Raw genomic sequence first — 17,027 nt, 5'->3', positions numbered from 1 at the left:
TCCGGTGGAAAGTTTCCTCAACAGTTAGTAGGGGAGCGTGACTCGAGCTCAATGACCATATGCCCGTGACCACGCTGTGGATGCAGTTTAACCTCTTACCCAGGAGGTGCAATGAACTGTGTGAAATGAATAATGATGAATTTTCCTAGTCTTATCTAGCTAGAATCTTATATCTGTCAAAGACCTTGCTTTCCCTTACTTGCCCTTGTCTTTTCCCTTGTAGAAAGCGTTGACGCGATCGCCCCCTGAACGCCCGTCTGGCAGACGAAGATGGCTGTGAACTTCGAGATCGGTTTTGCGGGTGCAGACACCGAGACGGCCTTGAGGCATGTCGGCAAGCGACTTGTACCAGGGTGTGTCACGACAGACAAAGTAGATGGTTTCGGCCGAACCATCCATCTTGACAGATTCTTGGTACACGGCGTCTTTGTACTTCTCCGTGAAAAGGTTGGGGCAATTCTGGACCCGTTTGAGGTCGCTCTTGGGCAGGAAAGCTGGGACCTGACCAAGCGAGTTGCCGGTCTCTTTACGTCAAAGCCTCCCAAAGACGTCCCCCAGTCATGCCTCCAGCACCCACCCGCCCTCCTGTGGGATGGGCAGGTAGGAAGGGGACGTTTGGGGCTGGAGGCACAGCTGGGAAGGGACGCAGATGCCTAGCTGACAGATACGCAGTCGGTTCTCTTGACCCAAACCTCACTGAAGTTGCCAGACGTATGCTTCTGTCATAGCGGCTTGCATCCCTTCAGGTACGGTCGGCTCTCCTCTAGCAGTACCTGCATGAAGCAACCATCACCCTTCATGCTGCCTGAGTGGAACAAAGTGCATATTCTGAAGCTATAGGGCACATGTTAGTGATTCTGTCTACAGGAAAGTCAGTATGGTATCATTCTTACCTGTATCAAGGCTCTTCATTAGCCACCATTAGCAACAATGTCATCGACCTTTTTAGCCTGTTTGTGTCTAGTTGCGCTCGTGATGTTGTCAAACTCATCATGCCTCCTCGAATGTTTGTTCTTGGTTTTTTGGTTTTCTTCGAAGTCGTCGCATATGCAACTCGCTCTTTTAGGTTGAACAGAGGCATCCAAGATGCTTCTGTCGGGTTTCAGTGACAAAAGACGCCTGATGGTCTGAGTTGTCTTTACTGTTGATCATCTATCATTCTCCAGTACCAACTAAGACCATAGTCACCAGTGTCTGTGACTCCAACCTAAAACGACCGTTAGCAATTTCGTCGATCATGAGTGGTGGAGGGATCAAAGTACTTACCATAGGCTTGGAATACCAAAGCCACCATCAAAGAACTTCGGGCCCGGGCAGCATGTGTCTCGTGGCACATAGTAGTGTCACTGTTCCCCGACTGTCTGTCAATCTCCACGGCGCCGAACCTAGCCTATTAGCTGGACCTGAACTCCGGGGCAGCCTGAATCTTGACGAAGCATGTTCCAAAGTGCCGAATTGCCCATCGATCTCCTTCTGCAATGGGGTGTTGTCCATGGACTCGGTCAGGCTGCCTTACTGGCCGTCTAGGTCTTGCGAGGAATTCTCAAATCAGACGGGAACGGGGAGAGCTGATGCCTTTCATAGTGGCTGGCATGGACGTCGGTCGACACGCCCTTGAAGTCGTGGGCGTTGCGCATGTGAGCCAAGAACGGGGTTCCAGGCAGGGCTCTTGTGGCCGCAGCGGCACTCCGTTGGGGTTGGTCCACGGGATAGGACCGGGCTTCTGATTCGGACCATTGTAGTTGCCACGTTGAGTCTCCCACTGCTCGCCGCCGAGACGGTTCTGGTCCCGCTTGTAGGCGCCGTCACCGTGCTTCTAAGCACAGGCAGGAATTGTTCATTTGCTGAGGTAGCTTGTAGATGGAAATCTTCACGGGGTAATGCTGCAGGGCGACCCTTGGGATTCCGGGTTAACGCCGAGGAAGGACGAGATGTTGTTTCTGGTCGGCATGACGCATAAACTCTCCATATGGATGAAGAAGATGCGTCCATCAGACTCATTTTGTACAGCCTCAATCCAAACCATTTCCCGGACCTCGGGGGAAAGCTTGGTGAATCTGACGAACGCCATCGTGGCCAGGTGTGAGGAGATGTCCTTGTGGTAGGCCCGTGCGCCTCGGTCCCCAGAGAGGTGAAGACCTGACGCCACTGCTGCGGTGTTATCAGCAGGCAGAGGAGCCTCTGCTTTTCATCTGGCATATTCCTCAGGAGTTATGGCAGTCCGTTCATGGATTACTCCGGAGGAGATGCGGCAGTATTCTCAACACACTGGCCTTCCTCCTCCGCAACTTCCGGCATCTCGGCGTCCTCATCCTGCACAGAGCTGCCGGATCTGGACTCATAATGGCTGATGAGGCCCTCGGCAATGGGGCTCAAAGGCCGGCCTCAAGTCTCCCCGTTGGGACTTACTGCCCAGCCAAACGAGGTAGGGGGGAGAGGAGGAAGGCGAGGTTCAAAGCTGGACCCCGCCGTCCTCCATCACCAGCACGTTAGCACATTTGATGTCGCGGTGGATGATGCCCTGTTGATGGCACCGCCCTGGAATAGTTGGGCCTGGCCTGGGCCTGGCCGCCGGAAGCATGAGCTCCAGATGCCGACTGCGGTGCAGCCGGGCTTCTCGCGCTGTCCTTCTTCAACTCCCTGCTCTTCTCCTCCTTCTTCCTCGGGATGGCTGCGGGAGGAAACGCTTGCTGCGGTGAGAACGAGGTTGTAATGCCCACGGTCCTCGAACCAACGATAGTATCGGTTGATACGCATTTTCCATACGTAAAAATCTTCCAGTTCGCTTCGAAAGGCTTGCACTGGCAGAAAGCGGCATGCCTATGTGGTCATACTACCACCCGGGGGGCGGTAGCGTGAGAAGTGGCCGTCTGAAGTAGCAAATGTTAGCTGGATTCAACAATGGGTACATGATGAGCTTACTCTCGCCACATTTGCGACATTCGACGTTGTCCAGGTTGGGGGAGCGAAGGTAAGCTGGATGGCGAGGTAGAACGCGCGGTGCGGGTTCTGGGGCCGAAACGGGAAGAGCTCGTATCCAAGTCAGGTTGGCGCGAGGCTGAGTCTTGGACTTGGGAGCTTTCTTCTTCTTGGTGTTGTTCTTCTTGGGGGCCATGGCGGTGGTGGCGCTTGGAATGGAGAGAGAGAGAGAGAGATGGTGGTGGCCGTTATGGTATCTGCCAGAGCTCGCCGTACTCGGTATACGTGCCAGAGGAGAAAAGGATGTAGTTATCAATCCGATACCGCACTCTCAGACGGACCAGACGGGTATGCCGCCGTTATAGTAAGCTAGGATACTGTCAGATCATCTTCAATCAAATTTTGCAAGAAAAGAGAAATCTCTTACTTACCGACTCCCTTCTTCGACTCTCTCCAGCCAGCTTTTCACCTCCTTGGTACCACGGTCCTCTTGGCCTTCTTGGTGGCAGTCTCGGCGGGCTAGGCATGTTCAACGTCTTTCCTCATCTCCGTCATGCATGATCTTGGTGATCTCCCTGTACTGGGCCATAGTCGGACCGAAGTAGGCCAGCATGCCACAAAGGTCATCCTCCTGCATATCAGGGTCCCAAGGGACATAACGATTGCGCTTGAGGGCAAATTATCCCCCTTGGCCTTCGTCTTTGCCTTCTTCGCGACAACGGTTCTTCTGCTGTAGGAACGGCGGGGCATGGTCCGGCTTGTGGGTATCTCATCGAGGACGTTGACCGTCATGTGCTTATAGAGATACTCCTGGGCGGTGCCTTCCTCGCCGCCATCCTTCATATCGGCTGCCTTGTGGATGCGCTGTCGCATCTTGGCCCTAGAAGCCTAGTCAGCCCGCTGTCGAAAAGTCCTTTCATATAGGAAAGGATGGTTAGGAATAACTCACATGATGTGCTTCTTCTTGGCCGGTCGGACGATCTTTACGAGACTTGCCGGTGGCAAGCCTCTCGGCTCCATCTAACGCACATGCCACCTCCCCTCTCATTCGACCGACCAAGGCCTTCATCAGGGCCTAGATGTTGGCCGGGGCCATGGTGTATAGTGGTGGGGTGGTGAGGTGGTGAGGTGGTATGGTGGGAATGTATGTGATGTCTCGGGTGCTAAGCTGTATGGTGGGGTGTGTGACGTTGGTTTGGAAAAGAAAGGAAGGGAAATATCGTGGGATGTGGATCAGAGAGTGTGCTTCTGCTTCCTTCTTCATTGTCTTCCAGAAGAGTCGAGGACCTCCGGCGTGCCGTGCACGTATTGCAGCAGGAGTGTCTGTACCGGCCAGCTGGTATAGCCTTGTCTCTCAGAGAGTAGAAGCTCACACCATAGTGCGAGGAGCTGTTCGCTGTCGTGCTTGCTCTACTTGTGCTCCAGAGTGTTCCAAAAAGCAACCGGCCGAGGGGAAGTCAACGAGCGTGAGAAGAGGTTTGTTCCCTCTAGACCGCCAGTGTCATGCCGATAAGCGCCCCCAATGGGCTGACTGACTGACTGTTTAGTAGATCAAGTCGCCGATCTTGCTCTTCCTGTGCAAGGTAAATTGGTGTATGGGTAGTACATTGTACTCGTACAATATGCCTGGCTTCTCCGATTTCCCCATCGACAGTATTCTGCAGCGGCGAGATTTGGCATCCTGCCTGTGAATCTCTCCTGTTCTTTCGCGGCAGAACCCTTGATCTTTTGCAACAACTGTGCCTCTTCGGAAACGTATGACAGCCGGCGTCAATTTCGGCCTCCTGCCCAAAGATGGGATCGCGGTGTCCGCAGGAGTATCCGACGTAGTTCTTGATGCACATGTTGAAGAGTGCTAACAGATCGTGCCTTCGTTCATTCTCTGTTCTGTTTGCACAGCGGCGTTTTCTTCGACGAGTGGCGACGACGCAATCATGTTCTTAGAGGCGCCAGCCTGGTTTAGTCAAGAGCAACCCTGCTTTCAGAGATAAATCGACAAAGCAACGGAGAAAAGAGCATGTCGCATAGAGCTTTCTTGCAAGCGTCCGGGGAGTTCTCAGAACTTGCAACGCATTAACCTCCTTCAGAAACTCGCTGGAGGTATCAGCGAGCTTGGCGGGCTCGGGAAATGATGTCCTCCTCGCTTGGGCTCAGGCATCGTCCCTCCAACCAACACCGAGACGGGCCTTGCCATAGGTGGCAATTTCATCGCCCATGGCGGTGTCAGCGCGCAGAGGTATGCTAGTAGCGGCATATCCCTCGTCCGGTTTGGGGGCAGGTTGACCATCTGGGCCGAGATCCCCCCCTTGACCAGAGATACAGCGTTGGTGAAAGGGGGCCGGTGTGGACCCCTATTGAAGTCGATGCCCCCCCATCAAGCTTCAAGGCCAGGACTGGGTCAACAGGCAGAACATTGTCTGTCATGGTCGTTGTCTCTTTGTACGGTGGTGACTCCTGGTAGAGGCGGTTGTCTGGCAGTATTGTTGTATCTCCGGGAAGTGTCACTTGTGTCGTGTCTCCTCTGACAATACCGCTCTCGATGGGGGATTTGTCGAGCCAGTTGGCAACGGAAGAGCCACGAGGTTCTCCCTGGAATATCGAGAACCGTATATTCCTCTGCGTGTTTACTACCTGCCGTCGTATGTGTCGGAGCAAAAGCCAGGTCAGGCCATGTGGAAAAATCTGTCTTCAGCAAGCCTAAAGAGAAGCCCAGAGACCCGATGGCGGTGCCAAGGGAGGGAGTTGAATGATAGTCCGCCTTCTGCTGGGGAGGCGTCTGCGGGCTGAAGTTGGGCGGGCACTGCATGACGAGAAGATCAGTTGTTCTCCGAGCTGGGCGCCTGAGCACGGACCCAGTCAGCGACAGGAATGCCATAGGCATGGTTCAGTGCTGCCCAGTAAGCCTGAGAGCCACGCACGGTCCAAGTAGGAGGCGCTCAGGCTCGGATTGAATGTGAGATGTAGTGGCCCTCCTCGTTGCAGTGTCGGCAGCGGATGACACGGGGCTCGGGGCAAGAGTCGATGATAGAAGGCGAAGACGGCGAGAGTAGTAGGACTGGGGCTGATATATCTGAATCGGAAGCATATGGTGACATCCTTCGTTGAGTTCGATCAAGGTCTTGCACAATCGGGACACTGCTTGTAGCCGTACTTCTTGGCCAACTTCTTCGTCTCGGTGACGTCCGAGCCCTCGACACATTTGCCAAAATGCCAAGGCTTACTTACTTCAAGGGCGTTGAAGCCGTTGGTTGTGCAGAACAGTACCTGCTGGAAGAACAAAGGGCCGAGGCCGGTCTTCCGCAAGAGCATGGCATCTGACTCGGTGAGCCAGAGCTGGGTCGCTCATGTAAGGTGCTGCCCAGCCACTGGAAGGTGGCAGGTATTGCGGGGTGAAGCGGGAAAGCACCGTTCATTCCAGCAGGCATGAAAGACGCCATGGTGTAAGTACCTGTCGGTACTGCCGTAGGAGTGAAAAGCAGTGGTGGGCGAGGTAGCCAGGGTCTTAGAGTTGGACCGTGCGGCTCCGTCACTATAAGTAATCAGAGCATACCGGTTGGTTGACTAAAGCCTAGCTTCCACAAAACCAAGTCGTCCATTCGCGGCGGACCATTGCTCCTCTCAAGAACATTGTTGCTTCCGTTGGTCGCACTATGGTTGTTGTTGTTGAACTTGGCTGAATTTCGCACCAGTTCGATGAATTTGCAGCATCTTAACTGGAAAGTGTAATTGTAATCCGTCGAACATCCAAACCCCAATTCATGCAGCTCAACATCAGGGCACATACCCGGGCAGCAATGATGGGGGGCGCATCATTCCATCCATACCATGTTCAGCAGCAGGCTGCAGACATGAAAGGCGCTGTTGTAGTAGTATAGCTAAGTTCGCCGAAGAAAAAGCCAAGTTCCTCTTTCTCCCACTTGCTTTTTCTTCTCCCCTCTTCAAATTGAGTCTGAAATGAGGCTGATGGCAGACGTTCTCACATCTTTCGACGAAGAGCAGGTCGTAGACGGCGTCCTTCGCTGTCAGTACGCTGGAGAAGAAGAGATCGGAGTTCAGCTTGCTGTTGTCCCAACAGAGATGGACCGTGCGGTTCCGTTACACCTTCGCCTTGAATGTTCAGTCGAACTCGTCGGCCTTGTCTTATTCGGCGGCTAGGGCGAAGAGATACCACTCTGAGGGATGACACCCCCTGCGGGCATAGGGCGCAAGACCTAGTATAGCCCTCCGTATACCTAATTCGAGTCAGTTTCAATCGCATCTTGTTCTTATAAGCGTAACATACCTTTTCTGCGAGTGGCATCTTCGTCATATTTGACGGTGATGTCCCTTACTTGAGTGCTCGGGTCAAGTTCGAAGTCGATGGTGAGCTCCTTGAGGGGCCGGGCGAGGGCCGGGTTCAAGTAGAAGGCCCATCAGAGCCGCATAGCACGGCGCTCGTGGAAGGCCTCGCCCCTCGCCGAGCTGAACCGGAAAGCCATCCAGCGTGGTGCTGAAGTTCCACTTCGTCCGGCGCCATCGATGTCGAGGCCAGATTCGAAGGACCCTGAGCGCTCGGGGGTAGGGATGTTGCCCAGCCACTCCTGGACCATCGCCATCTTCTCGGCCTCCTTCGTGCACCACACCTCCGGAAATGTCACACCTCAGCGTCAGCCCCGAGCATCGTCCGTAGCCTTTTGCCGCGCGACTGTGGGCTCGAAGCTGACGCTGAGGTGTGACATGGTGGCTCTATTGATTGAGTGGCTTTGCTTGCTTGCTATGCCTTTAGATAGCAGCTGACTTGGCCGGGGGTCAAGCCGCGGGTGTGCCGGGCGACGCTGTTGACCACATTGGCCACGAGGGCGTTCTCATCGTCGCCATCGTCGCGGTCGTCGCTGTTGTCGTAATGGGCTGTCTGCTTTCCACGGGCGACCTCACTGGGGCCGGCCTGGTTTTGAATTTGAACAAAGGCTCCTTATGCCCCTGTCTACCTTTCGCAAGAAAGCCTCGTCAGCAGGGTGGTTCTTGCATGGGCGAACCAGGATCCATCTCGACATCTTCCTCCTCGCCGTAGTCCTCGTCCTTCTCGTCGTTGTCTTCGCCGTCGTTCTCGTGCTGCTGCTGGCCCGTGGCCCGGGCGGGATCGAACTAGATGAGAGGAAGTCGTTAGCGATCAGAACAGTACTGTACACAAAGAAAGGCTATCTTTTCGGCAGAAGGTAGTATGGATGTGACGCGAGACGACTTCTTACAGTATTCTGACAGAAAGAGTGGCATGTTCTTCTTGTCGCGCCGGATCTTGACGAAGCAAGTGCCGAAAGGCCCCAGACATCACTTCGCGTTGGCCAGAAGTCGGCTGTTGATGTGGAAGCCTGAGACAGTGCTCATGGCATAGCAGAGGATCTTGACGTCACTGAGAGGGACAGTGGCAATCTCAGGGTTGACGCTCTTCTTGGGAGGTAGTTTTGCGTTGGGTTCGATCTCTTTCTACAACTCGCCGTCGTTTTCCATGGACTCAGGCAGGCAACGTCAAGATGGTTCGCCTTGTCCTCGACCACGGCCACTACCTCGGGGCGGGCGTACTCGGCAAAGGCAAATACATTGACTCCGTAGCCATGGCTCGTACTGCCGCTCTCAATCTGGCATATCGCCGGTGGCGACTAAAAATAGATGGTGAGCAAAGAGTTGCCAAAGGTTACTTGGTATGCAATAGAGAAAGACTTACTATGCGTAAAAGGAACACGACGAAGCAGGATAAAACACCTGTGCATCAACGCCGCTGTCTTCGTATCGAGGACGACGGGTCTGACGTCCGCGCTCCTCTCGCTGAGGAGCTCCAGGCTCAGGACGTCGCCAGTGTCCCCTCCAGGTATGCTGCGTATTCAACAAGAACAAGCAGACTTATCGAAAGCACAAGAGTCGAAAAGCTTGCCATCAAGATGCCAGCGGTTGACCAGTTCTAGGTCAATGTAGCTTCCATTGGTCGCATATCGGGGATATGCGATAGCAGCTGGGGATCCCCAACGTAGTCGGGGATCGTCTTCGGGTCAAACACTTTCTCGAGGGGTGCTTTCATCGCTGCTCCTCTCCTGACCATGACTCTCGTCACTTGCCGGGTTTGGGCAGCACGAGGAGAAGAAGTAGGCTGTCCAGTAAGCATGTTAAGCCAGTTCAGGGTCGCTCATGTACGGTGCGGCCCATGGCCCAGGCCTTGAAAGAGGAAGGTAATGGGCCGGAGGCGGTGCTCTTCGACTGCCTGTTGGACAGGATGGTCCACGGTGTGGACCTCCTTGGACGTGAGCTCCATACTCTTCGACACCAAGACCGCCCCATTGCGTAGGCGGCTGCAATCTCTCCCTAACCTCGGGGAGGCTAGGAACTCCTTGCTGGTCTTGTCGTCATGAAGTAAGACAGGATTTGCCCACGTCATAAGTGTAGGGAACTTGTGATTTTCGCCACCGTCTCGAAAATTACAAGGGCGATTATCTGCTCAAAGGTTCCGCCTTGTTGACGCTTGAACGAGTCGTGATCCTCGTTGGAAGACTCATCCATTATCTTATCGAAACTGAGTTGTGGGTGCTTCTCAGTTTTGAGGCTCTTCTTGACTCGTTTAACGGTGCGCCAAGTGAATTTCTAATCAGCGCTATACGAAAAAGCTCGGGGTTTTTAGCGTGTTGCAAATCGTTTGAAAACCGGGCCATATATAGCGAATTGCTGCTGGTTTCATCGAGTTAGCGGTTGAATCTGACGGAAGAGACATAGAATGTTGGTGGATGTACTTACCTCAAAGTGGTATCCGCAATGTTTCTGTTTTCTTTTGCTTCTCTTGAATGAAACAACCTCGAACCGGCAACAGATTGCAAGCTGGGTCGTCGAGCCCGGCCGGGTCAAGTTTCAGGGCTTGCTTCTCGCCGTGATGTTCTTCGGCAAAGGCACGGGCAGTCTCGACGTAGCCGTCGTGTTGTAGAGCAGCTTGCCGAAAGAAACCAGCCTCCCTCCTGCAAGAGAAGGGTGTGGCTTCCATGCTCCCGCCCAGCTTAGATCTGTACGGTGAGGATCGACCTCGTCGTCTGAGCTTGCCAAAGCTTCCGAGTCTGGCGTAGACCGGCGGACGTTAAGGGCCCTTAGAGGTATCGTTAGCATTGCCAGACGTTGTTGTTGTTGTTGTCAGAAACTCATGTGCTGATACTTACCTCTCGTGAAGCGAGATATCGTTTTGACGATTGTCCTTCAATGACAGAGCATCTCTGCACGACCGTACACACCATGAACACTCGAAACCACGCCGTGGATGCAGTTTAGCCTCTTACCCAGGAGGTGCGTCAAATTGTATGAGATGAACCATCTTCAAATTTTATAACTGTCTAGCTAGACTATGTCAACTAAGCTGCCAATACACACCATAAGGATCTTGTTCAAGCAGCTAGGTTGCTGGCGCCAGGTCTGCCTCGGCCGCCTCGACTTCCCGGACCACCTCCGTCCTGGCCTCCGTCCCGGCCTCCGTTGGAAGAGATGTTGTTGTATTGGCCGGACATCTCGTTTTCAGATGTGCTGTCGTCGTCTTCTTCTTGGTCTGAATTGCCGGCCTCCGAAGGCTGGATGCTTGGAGATGCGCTTCAGCCGGGGGCATGCAGGCAACAAACCCGGTCCTTGTATTGCTGAGGTGTTTTCGGGAAAGAAGTGACGTGGTGTGAGCTGGGCTGCCGTACGAAGGCCAAGCAGGGTACGGGGAGACCAATGGGTTGGCAGGCAGTTGCGACGAAGGCATAGGAGTAGCAGCCTCGGTTGCGACGTTTTCAACGTGGCGAGGGGTATACGGGTTGGCAGCGCGTCTGGCAGGGCGACTCTCTGGGGCTGGCAACTCGACCGGTGGCCGAGTTGCGACCAGCCCCCCTCTCCCCCTTCCCACCTTGTGGCCTGAGTAGTACTGCACTGGTTCGCGGCTGACGTCCCGGAAAAGAGAAATGCTTATCTCCTGGGAGACACTGGCCACGTGTGATGCTCACCCATCATAGCAAGGATTTGGGTTTATAGTGACTTGGAGACTAACTCTCATCGTAGACCTCCTCGTTCTCATCATCATCGCCGCCGATGCGGGCGCGCTTTGAAGGGCTCTCGTCGCCCACCTCCTCCTTGGCAGCCTGCTTTCGCTTACGCTGGGCGCGGGCAGGGGTGGCCTTCTTGGCAGCGGATGGGGCAGGAGTATTCTCGCCACCCTTGCCATCGGGGGTGCTGGGGCCGGCGCCCATGCTGTTCTGCATGTTGGCGAGCTTCATGCAGGTGTAATCGAAGGCGTCCTTCGCCGCCTTGTCGTTCTTGAAGCCAAGAACATCCTAGTAAGCCTGGAGGGCCAAGGGTCCTCGGTTCTTCTGGGTCCTGGCAATCTTTTGCAAGAATATTCGAAGTCATCGTCGCCTTCTTGGTAAAACAGAACGCAACGAGGTATAGTCGTAAAGCGCTCTGCTTACGTTTATTCCCCTGGAGCTAGAGATGGAAATAGTACCAAAGACATAGCCAGAGGCAGAGCCACTGACGGTACTAGTGGCTGTCGTCGGCTTGTTGGCAGTCCAGGCAGTAGACTCGGTTGTCAATCAGGCGGGCCCGGAAATTGTGCTTGCCGTTATAATTAATGCCATCACGGCGGCGGCAGGCTTTCTGTTCACTTGTTTAAAATGCATCGCGGAGTTCTGTCTCGAGATCGTTTCAAGGGAGGAATATAACATCCTGTTGCGGGAGAGCAAAGAGCCCCTCGTCGTCGTCCTCGTCTTCTTCTCTGGTTCATTGGTGGTGTATCTTGTATGATCTAAAAAGATCGAAGATAGCAGGCCCTCGTTGGGAACGAGGGCCGGATGCTCCGGTATGATGCCAACTTGAGAACCAGCTGAACAAGTACTTGTCGCTTGGATGTCGCGATCCGGGTCGAAGTTCTTGAACTCGATAAGGATTCCTTGGTCGATACCGTGCGAGTAGGCAACGTCACGGCTGATCTCCTCGAGGCGAATGATCGCGCCATGCTTCTCCAGAACATCGCGAGCTTCATCTACGCTAACTGTTCCGCCGACATAGTTGCGCAGGATGAATGTGCCTAAACGGAGGGATGTTATTAACTGAAAGCTATAAGCATCGGAAAGTGGCAGGAAGGTGTTGCATTGGGTACATATACCACTATAGCCGTATGCTCTAGTGGAATTCCACTTTTGCGTGCGACAGAAGGGAAACTCACGATTCGCGCGGACGGCCTCTGTTCGGCAAGGACGGCCCTGGAAAGTAATGCCAGCGCCTTCCTTTCTGGCTCTGGGCCATGACACTGAGTCTCTTGTTCGTGAGACAGAGAGCCACCAGAGCTTTGCGGTTCGTTGCCTCCTCGTCGTCCTCCCCCTCTGAGACCAGCTCCACACACCGGAGCAGCATCTCGTTGGGCATCTTCATGAGGAGCGACTATTGGCATCACGATCGTTCTATGGCTTGTAAGAATGAAAACGGTGAAGTGGTTCGCTGAGCGGTCTGACTCGTAAGTGTTGTACATACCATGATCCGTGGCGCCGAAAAGCCATCATTGGGGACACCAAGTGTCTCGGCCGACTATCTCCAGGTGGTACCTGGAGAGTGCTTCACTCCTCGAGAGTGGCATCAGCCCAGCGGTTTGCTGTGGAAGGCAACACCACCAGACTTGCTCATGAAGTCGTCTGCGACTATCAGTCTTCTACTGATGTTGGTGATGAACTCTCGGAACAGGCCTGCCTGATTCCTCTTCTGTTGTGTTATCAAGTTAGGTTCGTCTTCCTCATTTCTAAAGTTTCATGATTACTTACTTTTTGTTTTTCTTGCAAATGTTGTTTCAAGTAGGCTCAACTCTGTTGCTCCTCCATGCACTTCTTCTTCGCCACACGCCATGTATTCGGTGAATTCATGGTCCTAGCCATCGTCTTCCTGCGTCGACATCGTTGGACGGACCCGTTTTGGGCGGTGGAAGGTGCGATGAAATGAGATTGGGTAGAAAACGTTTCATCGCACCTTCCACCGTCTAGAGTATGGCAGCCACGGTGTGGCCGCCTTAATCCATCCACCTACTTCTTCGCCACTGCTGTCATCCTCGGCGCTGCCGTCGGCATTGCCATCTGAGCGGCCAGCTCCTCCATGGTATGGAGGAGGTCTCCGAACCCCCTGAGTCACCAATAAGCAGAAGCTTGAAAACTTAATCGTATCTGTAGACGGATGTTCTCGTCCTGCCGGGCTTTAGCAATCCTAACTCAGTCCAAATTAGTCAGAGTCTTCAGTGTTAAAATGCTTATAGTGGTCCCAGCTCGTGACATTTCGCCGAAGTAAAAAAGAAAAATATACAGAATGCATACCAACTTTTTAATACTCTTTGGCGAGTGGTAAATGAACCAACTACCATCTGCCGAATAGAACTCTTGTTTACTATCTGTAAGGAGAAGAAGTTCGAAGAAAAGAAATTATCAACTTACTGCCAGGGGGGCCATGGGAAAGGAAACAGGCCGAGTACATCGGGGATCGGTGTGGGTTTAAGTAGCGACGTATCTTGCTCAGGAGCTCCGCCTTGACCTTCTCGTCGATGTAGACGCCTTGTATAGAACGCAGGTGAAAATCACAAAGGGGGAGGAAGTTTTGACGGCGTCCTCGTGCATCATGATTCGCAATGCTTGTACCGATGTAAAGGTTTTCCCCGTCCCTGGAGGACCTTGGACTATGGCCAGCTCTTTGGTCAGGATGCCGAAGAATCGAGAACTGCACGGACCCATTCAGTTTTGGTTAGCTACCAAACAGAGTCAAGGGTGGTGACTGGATATTGTGTCCGGATGAAGAAGATGAAGGGAAACTTACAAGTCCAGAAATAAGTATCTCACCACACGATCCTGTTATGCTCCTCTGCATTGCCTAACGTTGCTCGAGGGTTATCGAGCTTGGAGGTTGCTCTTCGGCAGATATCTTGACCCGCTCTTTCTCGCTCTTCTCGTTCTTGTTGCTGTGTTGTGAACATGACAATGGGCGCCAGACAGTAGCGCACGGACCCTGACGTATAAAGCACTCCTCGGCGCACTGACCATGTTAGGCAGGGCAGGAGTAAGAGGCACTTTCAGTACTTACATGGCGATGAAGAACATAAGTGACTCTGCCTCCGCTAGGTATTCAGAGTCACTACTGTCACAAGACCTGGCGTAAGCACTCCTTGGACTCCTTCTCGGTCACGATGTGCTGGTTGACACCAAAGTTGTTGTATGGGAGATCGGTGAACTTCTCGATGTCAAAGTTTCCATCCTCCTCCCAATCTGAGCTGGATCCGCTCGACATGATGCCAGGGGAACCGGTCTCGCGGGCGCTTGAGGTTCGAGCGAGCCATTGGGGGCTTCGGCCAACACCCGGGAGGACCTAGCATGGTCATCCTCAGGAGGTCTGTGGGTGGTGAAGGGGTCGTCCGCCCCCACTCCGGCTCGGGGAGCCGGAGGACAAGATCCAGCGTGTACTCCAAAAAGCTCTGCGAAGTTGGACCAGTCAGCCTTACCAAGTCCAGTCCGTCCAAGTTATGAGGAAACTTACCAACTAAGATAGAACGACGGTCGATGCACCCGAGCCTCTTAGTGAGAGGGTTGAGGGTGATCGCTTCCCTTGGGCTCCGTTTCGAAGCAGCCCCAGACCAGGCTGGCGAGCTCGAGCTCACGGGCAATGAGGCCGCCTGACATCTTGCTCTGAGCGGGTGCCATGATGACTCTTTGGCGGGCCTAGTCCGAGTTCATCATTAGTAAGTTGATTGTAGTACAGTGCAGGGCAGGGCGAGGTAATACTTACCACGGTGTGACCCGCCTTCTGGATGACCTGAACGTTGACAACATGTCCGATCTCTCCAGCCAGCAAACGGACCTCACGATCTAACCCTTCGACATCGCTGGGGAGGTTTCCGATGAAAACCGAACGGCGATCCACCTCGATACGTCTCTCGTGAGACTCGTGGTCGGGCTCAGCCTCGGGGTGCGAGCGACGAGATCGGTGAACATCGTGGCTAACAACACGATAGATGGCATGGTGCCGGAAAGACTGTAGAGGATAACAGTTAGCTGAATCCACGTAGGCCTTCTCGCAGAAGGTGAAGGCACTTACAGCTTGAATGTCTCGATCCGGGTCAAAGTTCTTGAACTCGACCAGCACACCTTGGTCGATGCCGTGTGAGTCGGCGACAGACGCATTGTCTCGCCTGCAAGGCCTGGATTCTAGCCGTCATCTGGTGGCGGGCGACGCCATACCCTGGGGGGAATTGCCGCCAGGTGGTTGTTGACGCCGCCCATGTTGTTCTGGACACCGTTCTGCATGGGACGATCGTTCATGTGACGCGTCGTGTTACCATAGTTGGCCCACGGCAGGGTCGAGTTCGACATGTCTAAGGAATCGTTGGCTCTGGTATAGCTAGCATAGCCGGCGGGGGGGGGGGGCCGGTCTGAGGGGCTCGAAGCCAAGGTCGGTATACCCGTAGTTGGTCTGCTGCGTGGCTCTCTGCCTCGCTGCCCTGTCTCGCCTTGCAAGACTTGGATTCTGGCCGTTAATTGGTGGTGGGCGCCATGAGTCCTGGGGGGAATTGCCGCCAGGCTGCTCATGACGCCCGTTTCGCCTGCAAGACTTGGATCCTAGCCACCATCTGGTAGATGGTAAGCGACGGCATGGGATACCTCCTGTTGCTTTGTGAGTTCAAGTACAACAGGTGGATCTGTGATAGACTACTGGAAGCAGCCTGGAGGAGGTCTTTCCAAGCCAAAGATGAAGACAGGAACCTACCTGCCAATACCGAGGCTACTTACTTTCAGTCTGCCAGTTCCACTGGGCTTTCTTCTCTCGAAGAGATTGTGGTTTGTTGGGGTGTATTATATATAGAAAAGACGAGAAGAAATTGATGCAGTTTAACCTCGTGCCAAGGAGGAAGTGATCCCAGGTTGGGGCCACAAGCTGGAGGAGTCGAATGTTTCCTGCATGAAGTGTGGTCGCAAATGGTCAGCATTGGGAAAACAGATATGTCATCTGAAATGAAATGAATTTTGTAACCAAGCCCAGATGCTTCACCAGACCACCTGTAACTTTGGAGATCCACAGGCACGATGTTGAAGCCATATATCATGAACAAGATTACCTTTCAGGTGCTTGTGTCGTCTGATATCATGTATAGTCTCTGGGGTCGTCGTCATGGGATGAAAGTGATGAACCCAGCAGTGGTGTTCAGTGAAGTGGGATAGGATGCCATGTTACCTTTGATCCATGATCGCCATGTGCCGACCAGGCAAGTCGGCAGAAACTTGATAGTCCCTTCCAGATGGTGTCAAGATTAGAAGCCGATAGATATAATGGATATGATGGATGACAAAGAGAAGGACTATGTGATAAGATGAGGAAGAGGTTTGTGTTTGATGTGAAGATATGTTGGAAGGAACTTACCTCTGTTCATGATGGTATGGGTGAGTGCAAGTGGAAAGATGAAAGATGGAAGGTTGAAGGTGAAAGTTGAAAGGTAGAAGGTGGAAGGTAAAGGTGGAAGGTAAAGGTGGAAGGTAAGGATGGAAGGTAAAGGTGGAAGGTAAAAATGGAAGGTAAAGCTAGAAGGTAGAAGGTGTAAAAAGGTGAGTGCCAAGTGACGTACTGTTCAAGGCACCCATCATCTGATGAAGAGGAGAAAAGAAGTACACATTAGTGGAAAGAAGGAATAAGATAGAAAAGGTGAAACTACCTAAGTGGAAAAAGTCTTACCTGGAGCTGAGCTTTACTCGAGATGATAAGACCCCGAGGATCTGGATCATGAATTTGGTGTTGATATGCCCGCAGGAGGAGCGGAAAGAGGATCACTGAAGATAGATGCAATGACTTCCCCAGTGCTCAGGCCGCCGAGACGGGCTCATGTGGTGATGAAGGTGAGACGACAACAAAGCCTTGGTCCAACTCCGGTCGAGGCACATACCTCCTGCTCTTAATGGGAAAGTCATCCTCCTCCTTCGCTGCCGTCTTCCTGTTCTTGGGGGGCCGCCATGCCATTGTGACGTGGTGGGTATTATTCTTCGGATGTGTGCTCATGGCGTAGCACAGTGAACAAAGTCGAGGGCTTTCGCATCGTCACCATACAGACCTTGAAAGTGTGG

General features: G+C 53.3%; 11 protein-coding genes across 11 annotated transcripts; 2 read left to right on the top strand and 9 right to left on the bottom strand.

The window, feature by feature from the left end:
• Positions 1 to 270: 270 nt before the first annotated feature.
• On the top strand, positions 271 to 657 carry PG985_011164 (uncharacterized protein; the record flags this gene model as incomplete). The annotated part of the gene is made up of 1 exon (XM_066830931.1): positions 271 to 657. The coding sequence occupies one exon, from the start codon at positions 271 to 273 to the stop codon at positions 655 to 657; it is 387 nt and encodes a 128-aa protein (XP_066681613.1).
• A 1,213-nt stretch (positions 658 to 1,870) lies between these two features.
• PG985_011163 (uncharacterized protein) lies at positions 1,871 to 2,071 on the bottom strand (the record flags this gene model as incomplete). The annotated part of the gene is made up of 1 exon (XM_066830930.1): positions 1,871 to 2,071. One exon carries the CDS (start codon positions 2,069 to 2,071, stop codon positions 1,871 to 1,873), a length of 201 nt encoding a protein of 66 aa, XP_066681612.1.
• Positions 2,072 to 2,478: 407 nt separating this feature from the next.
• On the bottom strand, positions 2,479 to 2,757 carry PG985_011162 (uncharacterized protein; the record flags this gene model as incomplete). The annotated part of the gene is made up of 1 exon (XM_066830929.1): positions 2,479 to 2,757. The coding sequence occupies one exon, from the start codon at positions 2,755 to 2,757 to the stop codon at positions 2,479 to 2,481; it is 279 nt and encodes a 92-aa protein (XP_066681611.1).
• Positions 2,758 to 3,250: 493 nt separating this feature from the next.
• Positions 3,251 to 3,792, bottom strand: PG985_011161 (uncharacterized protein; the record flags this gene model as incomplete). Its single annotated transcript, XM_066830928.1, has 3 exons — positions 3,251 to 3,296; positions 3,351 to 3,438; positions 3,501 to 3,792. The coding sequence occupies 3 exons, from the start codon at positions 3,790 to 3,792 to the stop codon at positions 3,251 to 3,253; spliced, it is 426 nt and encodes a 141-aa protein (XP_066681610.1).
• A 202-nt stretch (positions 3,793 to 3,994) lies between these two features.
• PG985_011160 (uncharacterized protein) lies at positions 3,995 to 4,763 on the bottom strand (the record flags this gene model as incomplete). Its single annotated transcript, XM_066830927.1, has 2 exons — positions 3,995 to 4,265; positions 4,675 to 4,763. 2 exons carry the CDS (start codon positions 4,761 to 4,763, stop codon positions 3,995 to 3,997), a joined length of 360 nt encoding a protein of 119 aa, XP_066681609.1.
• Positions 4,764 to 5,069: 306 nt separating this feature from the next.
• Positions 5,070 to 7,219, bottom strand: PG985_011159 (uncharacterized protein; the record flags this gene model as incomplete). The annotated part of the gene is made up of 7 exons (XM_066830926.1): positions 5,070 to 5,270; positions 5,314 to 5,533; positions 5,838 to 5,989; positions 6,145 to 6,233; positions 6,470 to 6,627; positions 6,900 to 7,108; positions 7,202 to 7,219. 7 exons carry the CDS (start codon positions 7,217 to 7,219, stop codon positions 5,070 to 5,072), a joined length of 1,047 nt encoding a protein of 348 aa, XP_066681608.1.
• A 112-nt stretch (positions 7,220 to 7,331) lies between these two features.
• PG985_011158 (uncharacterized protein) lies at positions 7,332 to 7,637 on the bottom strand (the record flags this gene model as incomplete). Its single annotated transcript, XM_066830925.1, has 2 exons — positions 7,332 to 7,541; positions 7,605 to 7,637. The coding sequence occupies 2 exons, from the start codon at positions 7,635 to 7,637 to the stop codon at positions 7,332 to 7,334; spliced, it is 243 nt and encodes an 80-aa protein (XP_066681607.1).
• A 792-nt stretch (positions 7,638 to 8,429) lies between these two features.
• On the top strand, positions 8,430 to 8,858 carry PG985_011157 (uncharacterized protein; the record flags this gene model as incomplete). Its single annotated transcript, XM_066830924.1, has 2 exons — positions 8,430 to 8,597; positions 8,646 to 8,858. 2 exons carry the CDS (start codon positions 8,430 to 8,432, stop codon positions 8,856 to 8,858), a joined length of 381 nt encoding a protein of 126 aa, XP_066681606.1.
• A 198-nt stretch (positions 8,859 to 9,056) lies between these two features.
• On the bottom strand, positions 9,057 to 10,240 carry PG985_011156 (uncharacterized protein; the record flags this gene model as incomplete). Its single annotated transcript, XM_066830923.1, has 5 exons — positions 9,057 to 9,281; positions 9,370 to 9,528; positions 9,743 to 9,893; positions 10,089 to 10,142; positions 10,206 to 10,240. 5 exons carry the CDS (start codon positions 10,238 to 10,240, stop codon positions 9,057 to 9,059), a joined length of 624 nt encoding a protein of 207 aa, XP_066681605.1.
• A 70-nt stretch (positions 10,241 to 10,310) lies between these two features.
• On the bottom strand, positions 10,311 to 12,343 carry PG985_011155 (uncharacterized protein; the record flags this gene model as incomplete). Its single annotated transcript, XM_066830922.1, has 6 exons — positions 10,311 to 10,497; positions 10,539 to 10,896; positions 10,946 to 11,228; positions 11,364 to 11,433; positions 11,617 to 12,002; positions 12,059 to 12,343. 6 exons carry the CDS (start codon positions 12,341 to 12,343, stop codon positions 10,311 to 10,313), a joined length of 1,569 nt encoding a protein of 522 aa, XP_066681604.1.
• Positions 12,344 to 14,061: 1,718 nt separating this feature from the next.
• Positions 14,062 to 15,503, bottom strand: PG985_011154 (mitochondrial matrix Mmp37; the record flags this gene model as incomplete). The annotated part of the gene is made up of 5 exons (XM_066830921.1): positions 14,062 to 14,286; positions 14,553 to 14,636; positions 14,704 to 14,949; positions 15,013 to 15,042; positions 15,156 to 15,503. The coding sequence occupies 5 exons, from the start codon at positions 15,501 to 15,503 to the stop codon at positions 14,062 to 14,064; spliced, it is 933 nt and encodes a 310-aa protein (XP_066681603.1).
• Positions 15,504 to 17,027: the final 1,524 nt, after the last annotated feature.

This window comes from Apiospora marii (assembly GCF_038362585.1).
Source record: "Apiospora marii strain CBS 49790 chromosome Unknown utg000007l_segment0_segment0, whole genome shotgun sequence".
NCBI lineage: Eukaryota > Fungi > Ascomycota > Sordariomycetes > Amphisphaeriales > Apiosporaceae > Apiospora > Apiospora marii.
Note: the sequence above shows the minus strand (reverse complement) of the source record. Positions and strands in the feature narration are given on the sequence as shown.